This window comes from Chaetodon auriga, chromosome 23 (assembly GCF_051107435.1).
Source record: "Chaetodon auriga isolate fChaAug3 chromosome 23, fChaAug3.hap1, whole genome shotgun sequence".
Lineage (NCBI taxonomy): Eukaryota > Metazoa > Chordata > Actinopteri > Chaetodontiformes > Chaetodontidae > Chaetodon > Chaetodon auriga.
In genome coordinates, this window is record NC_135096.1 from 16793186 (window position 1) to 16808602 (window position 15417).

The 15417-nt window shown below is 49.7% G+C and overlaps 2 protein-coding genes across 8 annotated transcripts in view; one reads left to right on the forward strand and one right to left on the reverse strand.

The window, feature by feature from the left end:
* Positions 1–419: 419 nt before the first annotated feature.
* On the forward strand, positions 420–7993 carry LOC143315747 (grancalcin-like). The gene is made up of 8 exons (XM_076723119.1): positions 420–572; positions 1473–1700; positions 2501–2570; positions 4791–4834; positions 4913–5060; positions 5267–5380; positions 5463–5521; positions 6679–7993. Exons 1-8 carry the CDS (start codon positions 549–551, stop codon positions 6703–6705), a joined length of 714 nt encoding a protein of 237 aa, XP_076579234.1. The 5' UTR covers positions 420–548; the 3' UTR covers positions 6706–7993.
* A 1885-nt stretch (positions 7994–9878) lies between these two features.
* Positions 9879–15417, reverse strand: part of LOC143315746 (voltage-gated inwardly rectifying potassium channel KCNH7-like) — a 52535-nt gene continuing 46996 nt past the window's right edge. For all 7 annotated transcript variants that reach the window (XM_076723118.1, XM_076723114.1, XM_076723117.1 and 4 more), the window contains 4 exons: positions 14247–14504; positions 12936–13095; positions 11012–11201; positions 9879–10188 (listed from right to left, as the gene is read on the reverse strand). In XM_076723118.1, the coding sequence (XP_076579233.1) occupies positions 9919–10188; positions 11012–11201; positions 12936–13095; positions 14247–14504 (878 nt within the window). In that variant the 3' untranslated portion in view covers positions 9879–9918. The remainder of the gene's footprint in view (positions 10189–11011; positions 11202–12935; positions 13096–14246; positions 14505–15417) is intronic.

Sequence of the window (15417 nt, forward strand, 5' to 3'; positions counted from 1 at the left end):
TGGCTTTTAAGCTTTTTAACAGTCAATCGGCGTTATTAAAATATCCATATACGATATTCAAACCGATAACAATGTAAGGGGAAAAGAAATGGACACATGCTAGGTTTAAGTACGTGGAAAGTGGAGACTCTTAACGTTAAGGGAAATGAGAAAGTTATACTGGACGTACCAAAATATGACATTCATGGGCTAATGTGCGTAGATGTGTCAACAGCTTTGATTAATGTATATTGTTTCAAGGTTTTTAATCAATGTTTTCATCCTAAATCTTTTAAATCCCACTGATTTCGCCCGTCGCTGTAGGGTAAGTAATATTTCCGAGGAGTACTTAAAAGTCACACCTGATACAAGCGCGCGGCTGGAAGGCGGGTGGTCCTGTCCCCCCCTCCTCGCCCATTGGTTATCAGCGCAATCAGTCAACAGTCTTCTAGCTCGGATGTGACGCACCCGCTAACGCTTATCGGAAGTTCAAACTGAGTACACTGAGGAAGAGCGTCTGTCACATTTCAGAGGCATCAAACTTGTGACACTTTGTTCTCACTCACCAAATGGCGTATCCAGGCTACGGCGGGGTGAGTAAATGACATGCAGTCGTGATTTAGTCGTGATGCACGAGCTGCATCCGTTAGCAGGAAAGCTAGCCGGGCGCTGTCGTGTCAGTGAATTAACGATAATCTTTGAAAATATGTGTGTTACGTGGTTCTGTGTCTTCCTGTAGGGTGGTGGGTATGCTTTCCCTGCAGTGGGTGACTTTGTTGCAGTTTAGCGAGTTAATTAGGAGCCATACAGTCATTCCCAGGTCATGGTGAATGTCTTCCGGGATGAACTTAGCTCGGCGGTCAAGACTAGTTAGCAAAGCCACATAGCCTTTAGCCCACTGACAGATGACTATGACGGGAGGCTTCACCTACTGTGTGATATGTTTATGAAAACCGTCCTAAGAGCATAAAGACTTTGAACTGCGCCAGATATGTAGATTTAGATATGATTTATATAAGATATGCACCTTGTGTAAATGAACCAATCATTAATTAATTGCATGGGCCACAGACACACCCTGTTCTATTTTTACTTCCTGAGAGTGATTAGGGCTGGACGGCAGCCCATGAATCTTCCATAAATGCTCCTAAACATTTTATTGAAAGGCTTTGGGTTTGAAATAGTAAAAGAGCTAAAACTTTTAGCCAGTTTCAAGTGTGAGGCTTAGGTTTAGCCTCCACAGGTGACAGCAGGGCTGCTTCAAATGACCTGCAAACACACCAAAGTGAAGTGTTTCCATCCAAAGTTTCTTGTAAAAACAGGTTTTATATAGTGTTATCCATTGTGTTGCACATTGTTAAAAAGAAAAGTCAAACTATATTCTATATTTGATGTGTGTGGTCAGACCTTGTGTCTTTTGTCAACATCCTGCATCCAGAGAATCTGACTGTAAGTGGCTAAATCTCTGCTTTGTGACCTGTTTTCTTCCTCAGTATGGGGGCCAAATGCCAGGCATGCCCGGTCAGGGGATGCCACCTCAAGGAATGCCAGGAGCGCCCATGGGAGGCCCCATGCCTGTGCACATGGGTGGGCCGATGGGAGGTGCACCGCCCCAGGGGGGATACCCCCCCTATGGTGGAGGCTATCCAGGCACATATGGGGCCCAACCCCTGGCTGCCAATGATCCAATGTGGGGCTACTTCACAGCCATAGCGGGCCAGGTGAGAGTGGATGAACAGCCACCTTTGACTTGTCTCGAATGATTTGAAGCACACACGTGTGTTGTACTTGTTGCCTTTGTGACGAGGTCATGTTTTTCACTGCAGGCTAGCTTTTGCCTTCACATTTCAGTTTGGACAAGAACAAGAAATGATGTGCGTCTGGCGATTTTCCAGTTTCATGACACAGTTGAATCTGTTCCCAGTTGAGAGGGATGTGGGATTAGGGATGTGCCTCAACTTGATTGCACTCTGCCTCTGCTCTTAAATGTGGCATCAGTACAAATCAGATGTAAAGGTGTGTGTGTGTGTGTGTGTGTGTCTGTCTGGAGGCTTAAAATGGTGGATTCATTTAGCATGTAGTGATTAATGGAAGGTTAGAAAAATGAGGCCTGCCCTTCAGGCAGCTGTAGCTCTTTGCCTGTTAGCAATTAGCACATGTTCTTTTAGCAAACCAGTCAGTTTGTTAAGGCAACACAAGCTAATTAGCTCTCAGCACTTTCTGTGTAAGTGTGTGTTTGAACAGCAGTGAAAATCAGTTAATAGAAAAGGAAAACTGTGTGTGCGCGCGTGCATGTGTGCGCGTGCACACACACACACACACACAGTGGTGTGTTTTCATTGAGGCTTTTGAAATCCCTCTTTTCCTTCAGGCTACTGCCTGCAGCTCCTGAGTGCTAGCGTATGCAGTGTTTCCTCCCCTCTCATCACTTCACAGCTGAGCGGCAGAGCAGTCTCCTCAAAATGTTGTTTATTCCACTGAGGGTCACACCTGACTGAACATCACTTCCTGTTCTGTGCAGGACGGCGAGGTGGATGCAGAGGAGCTCCAGAAGTGTCTGACCCAGTCCGGTTTCACTGGCAGCTACGCTCGTAAGTCCACTCTGTCTTCCTCAAAGGAGGACGAGTGAGTCCTGGATCCCACCTCTGTTGTGACTCATTTTACAGTGTTGTGTTTTTTTTCACTTCCCCCGGGCACAGCAACCAGCCATTCGTTCAAAGAATAGAAAGTATTTCAAACAAATGTTCCTTTGTAGCTGTGATGGGTAGTCCTGCAACTAAAGCTGTGATGAATGGCTTCTTTAGCTTAACTGGTTTGTACAAGTCAGATTAGTCCCACGATGACCTCCTAAATATTGCTTGTTGATAGTAGCAGGGCTGTCCCAAATAACCTTTAAAAGCCACCCACACAGGTTGGAACCATTAGAATATGTCTGTTTGACAATATGTCCAGAAGAAATGGCAGACATCAAACTATTTGATATTCTATGTCTTAAAATCCAATGTGTTTGTAAGGTGCTCATTTAAGTTTAACCTAATTGGAATATTAAGTCAATGTCCTGTGCTTTGTGTGCTGAGTTTGGAGTCATGTCTTTTTCTATGGTTTTGTGTCCAAGTGAGTAATGCAGTAGTTTAACATTGACTTGTGAGAGACAACCTATACTTGTGTGGTCCTGTAGCTCAGGCTGTGAGAGGACAGTTTGGGAGCTGGAGCTTGTGTCTTGATTTTTTTGAAGGCTGTTATCAAAGGATGAAGTGAAAAGTTCAGAGAGGCAGAGCACACCCGTGTGCTCGTGTAGCTCAGGCTGAAGGAGGACGGCTCGGGAGGGAAAGGTTGCCTGTTCGAATCTTATGAAGGCCGGAGGTTTTTGAAGGGCCACGCTCAAAGTGAAGAGGTCAAAGCGCTCGGAGACAAAGTCCAAGTGCGAAGAGGGCCCGGTGGAGCGGTGGGAAGGTCTGCGGCTGAGGAGCGGCAGACGACCGAGAGTCCGGTTCAAATCCCGGTGGTTGGTGGCGGGCGGAGAAGCGCTGTTGGCGTGGTGGGAAGGGGTGTCGCTGAGGGGCGGCAGCCGATGAAGACTCCGGTTGAAGTCCTGGCGGTTGTTGCGGTGCGAAGGTGCGCCCCTGAGGAGGGGCAGCTGAAGAAGACTGTGGGTGAAGTCCTGGTGATTGTTGTGGTTGAGGAGCAGCTGATGAAGAGCCTGGTTGGAATCCTGGCATTTGGAGCGGTGTGAAGACCTGCAGCTGATGAAGAGTCCGGTCTGGAGTCCAGGATGATGGCAGAGAATCGACGTCCCCTGCAGGAGCGGGGTTCGGGGGGGCCGTCTACCCCCCGAAGTTTCGGAGAGGTAAAGGCAAGGGGTTATGCATCTAGAGACTCTGACTGGCTCCAATTTTCCCCCCAAAACACTTAATAATAAAAGAATTTTGGCCCAACACCACAGTCAAGGTCTGAACTTCCGCCTTGAGAGGGGCCTCTGTGGAAGTCCCGTGATCTAATTTAATTAGACTCTAAAACATGTTTAACAATAATCTGTATTTTATAAGTGCTTTGAGGGGGAAAAATTGGAGCCAGTCACATAACCCCTTGCATTTACCTCTCCGAAACTTCGGGGGGGTAGACGGCCCCCCCGAACCCCGCTCCTGCAGGGGACATTGATTCTCCGCTCACCGCCATCAGCAGGGACTCTGGACCGGACTCTTCATCAGCTGCAGGTCTTCACACCACTCCAACCGCACCAATCGCCAAGACTCCCACCACAGTCTTCTTCAGCTGCCCCTCCTCAGGGGCGCACCTTCACACCGCAACAACCGCCAGGACTTCAACCGGAGTCTTCATCGGCTGCCGCCCCTCAGCGACACCCCTTCCCACCACGCCAACAGCGCCTCTCCGCCCGCCACCAACCACCGGGATTTGAACCGGACTCTCGGTCGTCTGCCGCTCCTCAGCCGCAGACCTTCCCACCGCTCCACCGGGCCCTCTTCGCACTTGGACTTTGTCTCCGAGCGCTTTGACCTCTTCACTTTGAGCGTGGCCCTTCAAAAACCTCCGGCCTTCATAAGATTCGAACAGGCAACCTTTCCCTCCCGAGCCGTCCTCCTTCAGCCTGAGCTACACGAGCACACGGGTGTTGGTCGTCTCCTGGAAGTTTTCATTTCCTTCTTTGGACAACAGGCTTCATGGACATCAGATAATAAGAAAACCAATCACAATGGGAGACCAAAAGACTAAATATTAGCCTGAAACATGAAATGATTACAAAGCTGAAACAAGCTTAGATGCCACTCAGATGAGACTCGTTCTGTTCACAGCCTTCAGCCTTGAAACCTGCAGGATCATGATCGCCATGCTGGACGTATCCTTTCTTTACTGTTAGCTGACATCACACATTATCCATGTCTGCCATGACTAACCTTGACCACGCTCCCACCAGAGGGACTACACAGGCAAAATGGGTTTCAACGAATTCAAGGAGCTGTTCACAGCTCTGAACGGCTGGAAGCAGAACTTCATGATGTTCGACCAGGACAGGAGTGGAACTGTGGAGCCTCACGAGATGAGTCAGGCAGTCAGCGCAATGGGTGAGACTGAGACTACACTTTCACACAAATACTCTTTGAAAACAATGTGACACACCTTCAAACCTGCTCTGCGCCTTTGTCCACTTGGCCCTGCAGTAACAACTTGTGAACAAACACTGACACACTCCTCTCATTCCAGTTTAAGCCCATCGGCACCACACGCTGAAACCACTAAAGCCACTCTGACATTTCCTTCCTCGTATCAGGCTACCGCATCAGCCCTCAGGCTCTCAACGTCATCATCAAGCGCTACAACAAAGGAGGAAGGATCTTCTTCGATGACTACGTGGCGTGCTGCGTCAAGCTTCAGGCTCTCACGGGTAGGAAACACTCGCAGCTTGTTCCTCTCCTCCTGTAACCGTCACCCTTCAGTGCTGTGAGCGTTCACTCTTCCTGTTCCAGAGAACTTCAAGCGGAGAGACACCATGCATCAGGGATCCGTCGCCTTCCAGTACGACGACGTAAGTCCCACTTTGTTGTGGCTGCTCATTCAACCTGTGACAAAACTCTGAACACACTCAACCTTTAGCTTCACTTCATTTCTATGTCGTCACATCCAGCTGACTGCTCACTGCGCAGCCTTTAACACACTTTAATGGGTATTTTTAATACTATTATTAAACTATTTCATCGAAAACCGTATGCTTCCAAAACCACATGACCCTGTTAGCTGGTTCAAGATTACTTTGGGCCTCTTCTCCAAAAGGCTTCCTCAGTTCAAGCTGGTTAGTTAGGGGTCACACACACTTGTCCTCTTGCAGGGTCACAGCTCCACCCAGCAGCGTCATGCAAGTCCTGGACAGAGATCTCAGGACTGCACTGTAGGTGGCTGATGAGTGCTGTCTTACACCACCTCCTCTGTTCGGTGATGCTCTGTCCAGTTTGACATGGACACCTTCTTTCAAACCATCCGCCTTCACTGGCCAACATGTGTTCATTATCGTCCTGGAGATGTAGGTGGGCTGCTGAGTCTGGACCTGAGGTGTGGCCTCTTCTGTGTTGTATAGAGGTTGCTTTATTTACATTAGTGCACGCTGCTCTGCTTGGGTCAAAACACCCAGACACAAGCAGAGCAACACACACACTTGGGCATTTGGGAAACTAAGCAATTGCTTCACAAGTGGCAACACCTCAGGTGAAGACTCAGAAGTCCACCTACATCTCCAGGACAATCATTTTCATGTTTGGAGAAGAAGCCATCCATGTCAAACTGGACAGACCATCACCAACAGAGGAGGAGGTCTAACACACCACCCATCAGCCACCTACAGTGCAGTCCTGAGATCTCTCACCACACAGAAGCATTGACACTGGGCCTGGCATGATGCTGGGTGGAGCTGTGACCCTGCAAGAGGACCAGTGCCTGAGACTCCCCACCAGTCAGCTCGGACTGAAGAAGCTTTTGGGATAAGAGGTGAAACATGTTCTCCAAGCACCAAACAGTTGCCTTTGGGAAGCACTTAGAACAAACCTCAGTCACAGACCTTACACCAGCCTGCCTCCTTCAACCCTCACCTTTTCTCCCCCGGTCCCTAAATCCACCTGCTCCTGCACAGAAACACTCTGCTTTACAATGAGCTGCAGCGTTTGCTTGACCCTCTCCTCTCCCCGCCCACAGTTCATCCTCTGCACAATGGCCATCTAAGTGCCGCTGTGTGCCCCACACCATCAAGTCAGGGCGCCTGACGAGCCAATCGGCGGTGCTTCTGGACCGCTGCCTCACAGGAATGCAAAGGGAGGCCAGTATAAGCTCGACTGAGCTGTGACAGGAAAGTGCTCATCGCTTGTAATGCTTGCTGTAATGCTTTAGTGTCGTATGTCGCCCAGGAACGTGCTGAAGATGTATCAGGTGCACACGCACGTCTATATAAATATATATACAGAGTATGTATCCACATTAGAGAGGGATGATTAGACATTTCAGTGTTTTTCAAACACTTATGTGGGGAATTTTCTAAATAAAAGCCTCAGACAGCATAGCACGTTAGTGTTACAATCATTTGGGAAGTATTCTGGACACATAGAGGCTTTAAAAACTGGGGCTGGGACACTTTTAGTGGAAGAAATACCTTCTATTAATTTCTATATTATACTTTGGGTCTAACTGTAACCTGAACTGATACTGTAAGGCTCATCTAACCTGTGAGACACCTATTGTGCCATAATAACCTCTGAATGTACGGTCTAACATAGGAATCCTTTAAGGCCAGCATCGTGATTCAATGCTACCGCTCACACACACCACGATGGACATTTGATTTATACACTGAACGCTTTTGCTAGAGCTAATCCACTTTCACACGTGCATTATTTGTTAAAATTATTTTGTTTTTTGGGGTGCACTTCTGTTTTTTTTACAAGTTAACTATAGATGCATTCACTTGATAACAGGCCAAAGTGACTGAGAGCTGTCCTTCAGGACAAAAAACAGCATTACCGTTCAGCTGCAGGATGCTCACAAGCTCCGCATCCTGCAGCTGGAAACCTCTTCTTCTTCTTCTTCTTCTCCATGTCTCACCTGTACAAACTGCAGTGAAGTCACCTGCACATAGCCGATGTCATAGTAAAGATGGTATTTTGTTACTCATAATAAATACTTTTTAATCAGTATGCATTCTGTTTATTCATTATACAATTGTGCATTCCCCCCCCCAAATCTATTTACACAATATATTTCTTTAAATATACTTAAGAACAGAAACATTCAAATTAGCTGTTGAGTGTTGCATTGTATAAAATACAGTGGCAAACATTTAAAAAATGCATAAAAACAATTGTGAACAGCACTAGATTTAAAAAGTGACGTTTAGATCCAGTACAGCAAGGTTTCTAATCTCTGTGCAAAAGTTTGCAAATCCCAAGAAAGTTCAGCGGACGACGTGTCCAGTTCGGCTTAGCAACTTTTGTTCTACATCTGTGCTCGAGAAAGAAAGCTTATCAAAGAAAACCAAGCCCGCGCTCTGCTGGAAAAACATCTGGACTGTGGCGTGAGGTCCACAGGAATCAGGACGTTTCATCCCGCGTCCTCACACCTCTGCGCAGACTGACGCTCGGCCTCACGTCGGATGACTTCAGACGGACACATCGATGTGCGACGTCAAATCAGGACAAACCGTTCGGACAGTGAACGCAGCACAGAGCTCAAAGCGTCACCTGCCGCTGACATCTCGCTTGCTACATTGAGAGGCATCACCTTCCCGTCAGCGCTCGACTCCACCCTCGCTGAGCTCAGGGCTTTACCAACCAATCAGATACATAGAAAAATAATGGCAAATCAAATACTTTGTTTTAGAAAAATAGGTCAAACCGTCCTTTCTAAACCTCTGGATGAGTTCTGTGCGGGACCTTAGGACATACGTCGAGTGCGGGGGGGTCGGAGTAGATACAAAACTAAAATGACTAATTCATTTAGTTGCCATGCAGTTCACCCTAAAAAAAACCAGTTCAGGACATTTACACGTGTGACGGTGGAGAAGCGGGTCTGTTGCATTGGATCGATAAAGGCTAGAGCAGGCTTATAAAGCTAAGGCTATCCACGGCTGAGCTGAGTCCTCCGCCCAAAACATCCACCCTTTTTTTGTTCTTTTTTCATCTTTTTTCCTGACGATGCTTCGTTAGTGATGATTACATTTTAAGAAGATAATGGAAGACCTAAAGCATGCAACCAAACACTACCATGTGGGACTTCCTCGGGGTGTCACTTCCTGTCCAGCGGCCTGCAGGTGAGGGCGGTGAGGGGGCTTCAATCATCTGGACAGCTGTTTGTTTGCTCTGACTGACTAATGAACTGACACCAATCACCAGCTCTGCCGTGCTGCAGCACAGCCGTCGCTGTCCTCACATTAACAGCTCTCAGTGCGTGTCGCCATCAACTAAACGCTCACATGAAGCAGCTCCCAGCAGGCCTTGCTGCACCTTTCCTGTCTCACTGCATCACAGAGAAAAAACACTTGTACAAATCAGTAAAATACCCAAACCGCCTGCACATCAAAGTCCTTTTTTTGGACTGCAAACACCCCGCGGCCATGCTTATGTTATATTGATATGATGCAAAGTGGTTACATGGTCACTCTATGTTTTTAAATCTACTAAATCCTCAACTTTAAGCTTTAACTTGTTGAACATTTACACTGAAACGTCCTGCGCGTGAAGGCTGAGCCGTTACGTGACACACAATGCTGTAGAAAGACGCTTTCTCCTTCGCTCGGCTTGTATAAAATTATCTCCGCAGCGTATTAAACTTCAGAAATATCTTATGGTTATTGCTCTCAAAGACTGGCTGAAGTCTGGTTGTGCTATGGGACGTCCGCGCAGCCTCGACACACGTCAACGTTACGCTGCTTTCTTCACTTGGAGCTGAATCAGATTTCCCATCGTTTGGAGCCGCGGAGCGTGATGAGGAAAAGCCTCGGAGGGAGTTTCAAGTAGCTTGTGTCCCCGCGGAGGGCAAGGAGTCGTACAAAAGGAGACTTGAGAGCTACAGTAGTCTGTGAGCGTGCCAGGATGGGCCGGTGAGTCGCAGCGTGTGAGGAACATGCACCAGACGACAGAAAGAAACCGTGACTGACCAAAACATGCATATCTCTGTGAGAAAAGCACATCAGGTGCCTCGTGTTGCTGGCAGTGTTCTATGTGACGTATGTACACGGTGGTGGAGGGGGGGGGGCTTTATACATGTTAATAATATAGTGTATAAATACCTCTGTATAAATGAACTTTATACACCAGAGAGGTGGAAGGGTGGGGGGTGTGTTCCCAAAAAGAGGAAGAAAGTCTACAGTTTGTTTTCCTTTGCATATTCAGTCTCTTCCTTAGACCCTGAGTCAAGCTTGAGAGAAAGCGCAGAGGGGGGGGGGGCTCACTTTCCTGGAAGCCCCGGGTCAGAAACCGGCCTGTGGAGTCCCAGCGTTCCTGAGCCGCCGGGGACGTCGGGGAGAGAGGCCTGCCGGCCCGAGGGGAACCTCGCCGGCTGCTCCGGAGAGTCCGCGCTGTGGCCGGCGAGCCTCTGCTCCGTGTCCGCGTCGTCCTCCAGCAGCCCGGCGAAGCTCCCGTCTGGAAGAGTCTCTGCGTGAAGGAGGACCGGGCAGGGTTCTTTGGATTGGTTCTGGGTCTTTTCTGGGCCAGGGCTCTGAGGGAGACAGTGGGCGTCATGAGCCATTTGGCAGATACATCAAAGCAAACAGACCATACAAACGTCTGTTCAGACAAAACCGGCCGAGCCGGTGCGTCAAACTGGAGACGAGGACAGTGTTTTAAGACGGCTCGGTGTCCTCAGCTCACCTCAGGACACAGTTTCTATGCCCCTTCAAAGTGCACAGATCACTGAATCAGATCAACATGCTTCTATAAACTGACTGCTGAAGCTTGACTCCAGGACCGACGAGACCTCAGGAGGAAGACCAGCGGCCAGCAGACCCTGTTCCCTGACACCATGAGCTGCATGATTTCTGACTGCTGGCTGCGTTTTAACTGATTCTACTTATTATCTGAGGCTTGGTGTGTTCAGCAAACAGCAGCTGGGGTTGACCCAGAACAGGAACACTAATCTGGACTTCAGTCACATCCACACATGATCAGAGGACGGGCTGCAGACCCTCCACCCAAACATGTTCAGTTCCATCGAATTCTGCATCTCATTTTTGGATTTTTGCTTGAGAAATGCCTGAAATGCTCTCTGTGACTACAGATGTCATGAAGGGGTCTGAGAGGCTGGAGGACTCACTGCTGCCCAACCTCCTGAGCGCTCAGTGGAGCGGAGGAGGCCGTCGTCCGGTGCTGTCGACAGCACCTGACGAAGGACGACCTCATTTCATTTATCGATTCTTGGCAAACTGAAGCCAAAGTGATTGTAAAACACTAATTGCAGTTGTTTGCGTGTCACCTCGGAGTAAAGTAAGCATCCCCCGCCCCCCCGTCCCCCCGGCTTGGCGCTGAGGCAGGGTGAAGCCTACCTGAGGCCGAGGCGGCGCGGGAGCCAGGCTGAGGTCTGTCTGGACCGCGGACGCCGGCTGGACCCTGATGGCTGGGCTCTGGTACTCGGGGCTGGAGGTGACGGTGCTGTAGGCTGGAGGGCCGGCCGTGGTTTGCCTCTGGAGGAGCTGCAGGATGGCCTGGATGTCTGAGGTCATCTGCGACTCCAGTCTGACGGCCAGAGAGCAAAACATGGAACCGAAAGAAAAACAAATGAAGCGTGTTTGTGGATCTGCGATGAACAAAAAGACAGTTTATGGAGCTAACTGGAGAGCTGATTGTTTACATGCTCGGTGTTCCTAATCAATACTCATCTACATACTGATGACTAACAGCTGCTCTCGGTACAGTAGGATCAAAGCAGCGCTCTGAAACCTCCGAGCTCTTGCTGGGACGCTGTCAGCGTCACATCAGCGTGGCGGATTGAACCTCGCGTTCATGTCTGCTCGTGCTCCATCCGTCTTGCTCCTGCGCTGACCCAGTTTCTCCACAGGGATCAATAATTTCATCTCATCATCACCGTTGACTGTCAGCCCAATAATTAACATGACGGTTATTATCTCCTGCCCTACTTTTCTGTCAGTGGTGAACGGCGTCAATGTCCTGATGGAACAAAGGATGTTTATACACGCAGTGAGAGTCATTATGGACGGCCGGTCGATACTAAGACCGACCACTAGGGGGCAGCTAGCTTCTATGGAACCATTACAGTACTTCAGTTTCCTCTCACATGTGAGCCTGATGAGTGAGGTATCCTGTACTTCAGTTAAAATACTCCATCACCAGTAAAACTTCTGCATGCAAAGTCTTACTTAAGTACTAGAGCAGCAGCCAAAAGTACTGCGTCTGCAGAAAGACTACTACAGTATACAGTAGTATTACTTAGTAAAGCTGCTGCTTAATGCAGCTGGTTGAAGTGAAGCTAATTTTATCAGGAACTAAACTGAAGTGAGGATCAGCCTTTGATGTTTGCTGGACCTGAACATCTGCACTATGTGTCATCACCCAATGCAGCAAGTTACATCACGGCATGGAGCGTCTCCGATGGTGATTCACCTTTTTTCCTCCTCATTTTTTCAGCCCATCAGCAGAAAAGCAAAGCAGACGCAGCCAGAGCGAGCGGAGGGGGATGCCTCTGTCGCCGTGCCAGCTTCCTGTTTGGCTCTTCAGAGGACAATAAGTGCAAATAAACACTTTGGCTGCAGCTGAGAGAGGGCTGGTGGTGCAGCGCCTGTGCCTGCCTGCCTGCCTGCCTGCCCGCCGCCTCACATCTCCAGAGCGCCATCGAAACTCTGGACGTTCAGCGTGACGCCCACCATCCCGACACCACAGGATGACGTCAGCGGTCTTTGCATCTCATGGCTGCACGCTATAAATAGACAGCCGCTGACTGTCTGCCTCCCCCTCATCTGTATCAGCCCAGAATCACACCGAGCTGCCCCCCCCCCTCCGCTTTAACGGCCGTCTGGCCTTAAAATGTCTCCCTGCCAGTTTTCAGCCAATTACAGGCAGAGCTGCAGGGGTTTGAGCCGGCGGCTCCAAAGATGACGAGCGAAGAAAAAGAAAAAGCCAAACGGGATCCCAAAGGTGTCCCCGTAAAGGTCAGGAGCCTCATCTGAACCATCACATTCGGCTCAAACTTTGAAATGATGGGGTACCGAAAACTAACAGAGGAGCCCTCCGCCGATGTCACCTACGCTACCCACAATGCAACACAACGCTCACGCAGCCTCGAGACAAACACACCGTGGACGTGTCAAACCAGTTTCCTCTGAAAGGTGCGAGGACGTGATTCTCATCGTATCGTCTGAACCTGATGGGATCAGACGGATTAAACGAATGGGGACGCAGACTGCGAGCGGCTGACCACGTGACCCCCCCCCCGCCGCCGCCTCCTCCGCCCACCTGTTGAGGTGCTGCTGCAGCAGGTCCAGCCGTTGCTCCACCTCTCCGTAGGTGAGGTCCGTGTCGCTGTCGTCCTCCCCGGCCGGCGTCTCCTGGCACTGGGCTGACTCCTCGGCACCCTCGTCGGGATGCTGACGCACCCACTCCTCTGCGTGGAGCTCTGCAGGGACACACACACACACACACACACACACACACACACACACACACACACACACACACACACACACAGGGTAAATGATCTGTGTTATTAGAACAGCGCCTCGGGGGAAGCATCTTTCCTGTGTTGTGCCTTCTCATCATTTAGCTCTTACTAAGCTCTGATGAGCTTCCCGCCTCCTGAATCCAAACATCTATCCTACAGAGGAAAACACACGTCTGACCTCGGCTGACAATCACACCCTCGCCGGGGTTTCTGCGCTCCTACTTCTGGGTTTCTGCCAGCGATGGCTGCAGATTAAATTGACATTTTCTGTGTGCTTGTTTATGGGAATCAATATCGCTCTGCTCTCTCTTCTGGCCGAAATCCTCTTACGGCTGCGACAGCTGAATTATGGGATATTACTCTCAAATCAACACACAGCTTCCTCATCTGAGCGAGGACTTTTACTTGGCAGTTGAGATGTAGGGAGTACCTGCGTGTGTGTGCGTGCGTGTGTGTGTGCAGGAGCTTTTGTTCACACTGGTTGTGATTTTATGGGGGTCTGAGCAGAACCGTCTTCTGGCCAAAGGTCGTGGTGTGTTTGCCGAACGCAGGATTTTCTAACTCCTGACTCGTTCTGTGTGACGACTGCACGACGTCACAGCGGCCGCAGGAGTAATTAAAACCTCAGATTTCCTAAAGAGACAGCAGATACAGCCGTGATTTTACAGAATGTTTCCTGTAAATCCTTTATTTGGTCGTGACCTACGATCAAAAGGGGGGTGACCCCAGACCGGTTGCTGGTTATAATCCTCTTAGGTTTTATTACTGAGTGGGTTTGAGGTTTCACCGTAATGACACATAATCCATGTTTGGATTTTTAATAGGTGTGACATTCCTCCTCTGGGGCTTAGGGATTTTTTTGGGCTTTTCTAAATTAACTTCTGAGCCAATTACCATTCTGGAGTGAAACTTTAGAGGGCGAGCTCGCAGATTTAGACGAAATTTGGTGTCTGTTTGAACAAGACAGTCATTTGTTGAGCGCAAATGTAATTAAAGCCGTCCCCTCTGTTCATTTGCTTTTGGAAAATCTTTTTTTTTGGGGACGTTTTGGGCTCAAAAATGAATCTGCGCACTGACTTAAAGGAGGAAGACGCTCCCGTCCTCACCTTTGTACGTCTGGTTCTGCGTGTTGTCTCCGGCCGCTGCGTCTGAGGCGGCGCTCAGCCCGAGGCCCAGGGTGTGGTCCCTCACCACCGGGTATCCCAGCACACCAGAACACAAGGGCCTCTGCTCCTCCTCCTCCTCCCTGCCTTCCTCCTCCTCCTCGTCCTCCGCGTCCTCTCCGTCCTCGGCGGACTCTCTCCTCTCCTCGGTGTAGATCTTGGTGTTGCAGTAGGCGGCCGCCGGCTCCTTGTTGTGGGCGCCTACAGGGAGAAACGGCAATCAGGAGATCTGCTGGGGGAACGCCGGCTGCTCTGCTTCGTCTCCCTCTGGGGAAGTCGGGCTTGACTCATTATCTCTGACAACAGGCAGAGACTGTTTTTGATCTCGGGTTCAACGGAGGACAAACAAGGTGAGAGGGACGCGCTCGCTCTGAGCGTGTGCGTGATGAAACGAGCGCCGATCATCAGAGCTCTGCGTCTTCACACCTGACGGACGGAGGCAGGACGCGCCGCCTGCTGGACTGTCAAATGGACAGCCGGGGACAGTCTCTGTCCTCGCTTGTGTTATACTGGGAGATACTGTATTCAGATGGCCTGTAACCATGGCGACCAATCAGATTTGCCTGAATGGGAGCTGTGCGGAGGCTGCGTCTCCCAGTCCCGAGTCTCCGGGCTGTTCAAAGTGAAATTACAAGCGCTCCCAGGTCGCTCAAACGCACCGCGTACCGTCATCTGGAAAGCGGCGCTGCGGTCTGACGGCTGAGCGTTTCTACACAGTGAAACTGATCTGAGGACAGCGGGAGCTGAGGGGCGTTTCACAAAGGAAATCAGGCTTCAGTCTGCTGTAGTGCAGCTGTTAGCTCAGTCCGTGGCAGCGCATCGTGCATCATACGAGACGTAGAACATCGTGACAATAAACAGTGAGCAGGGACAGCAGCAGCCTCCACCAGGTCAACATGCTGGTGAAATAGCTGCAGAGCGGCTGGGGGCTCCTTAACTGACACCAAATGCTGCTTGCTACGTGGCTACACTCATTATTATTCTCATTATTACCTTTATTATACCTGCAGTGCAGATACTTCAGCAGGATAACAAAGTGCACACAGAAACTGCTGGTCCAGAGGGTCAGTCTCCATGATAACTTAGGTCAAAGTGTTAAGCCTGGTTTACTGGA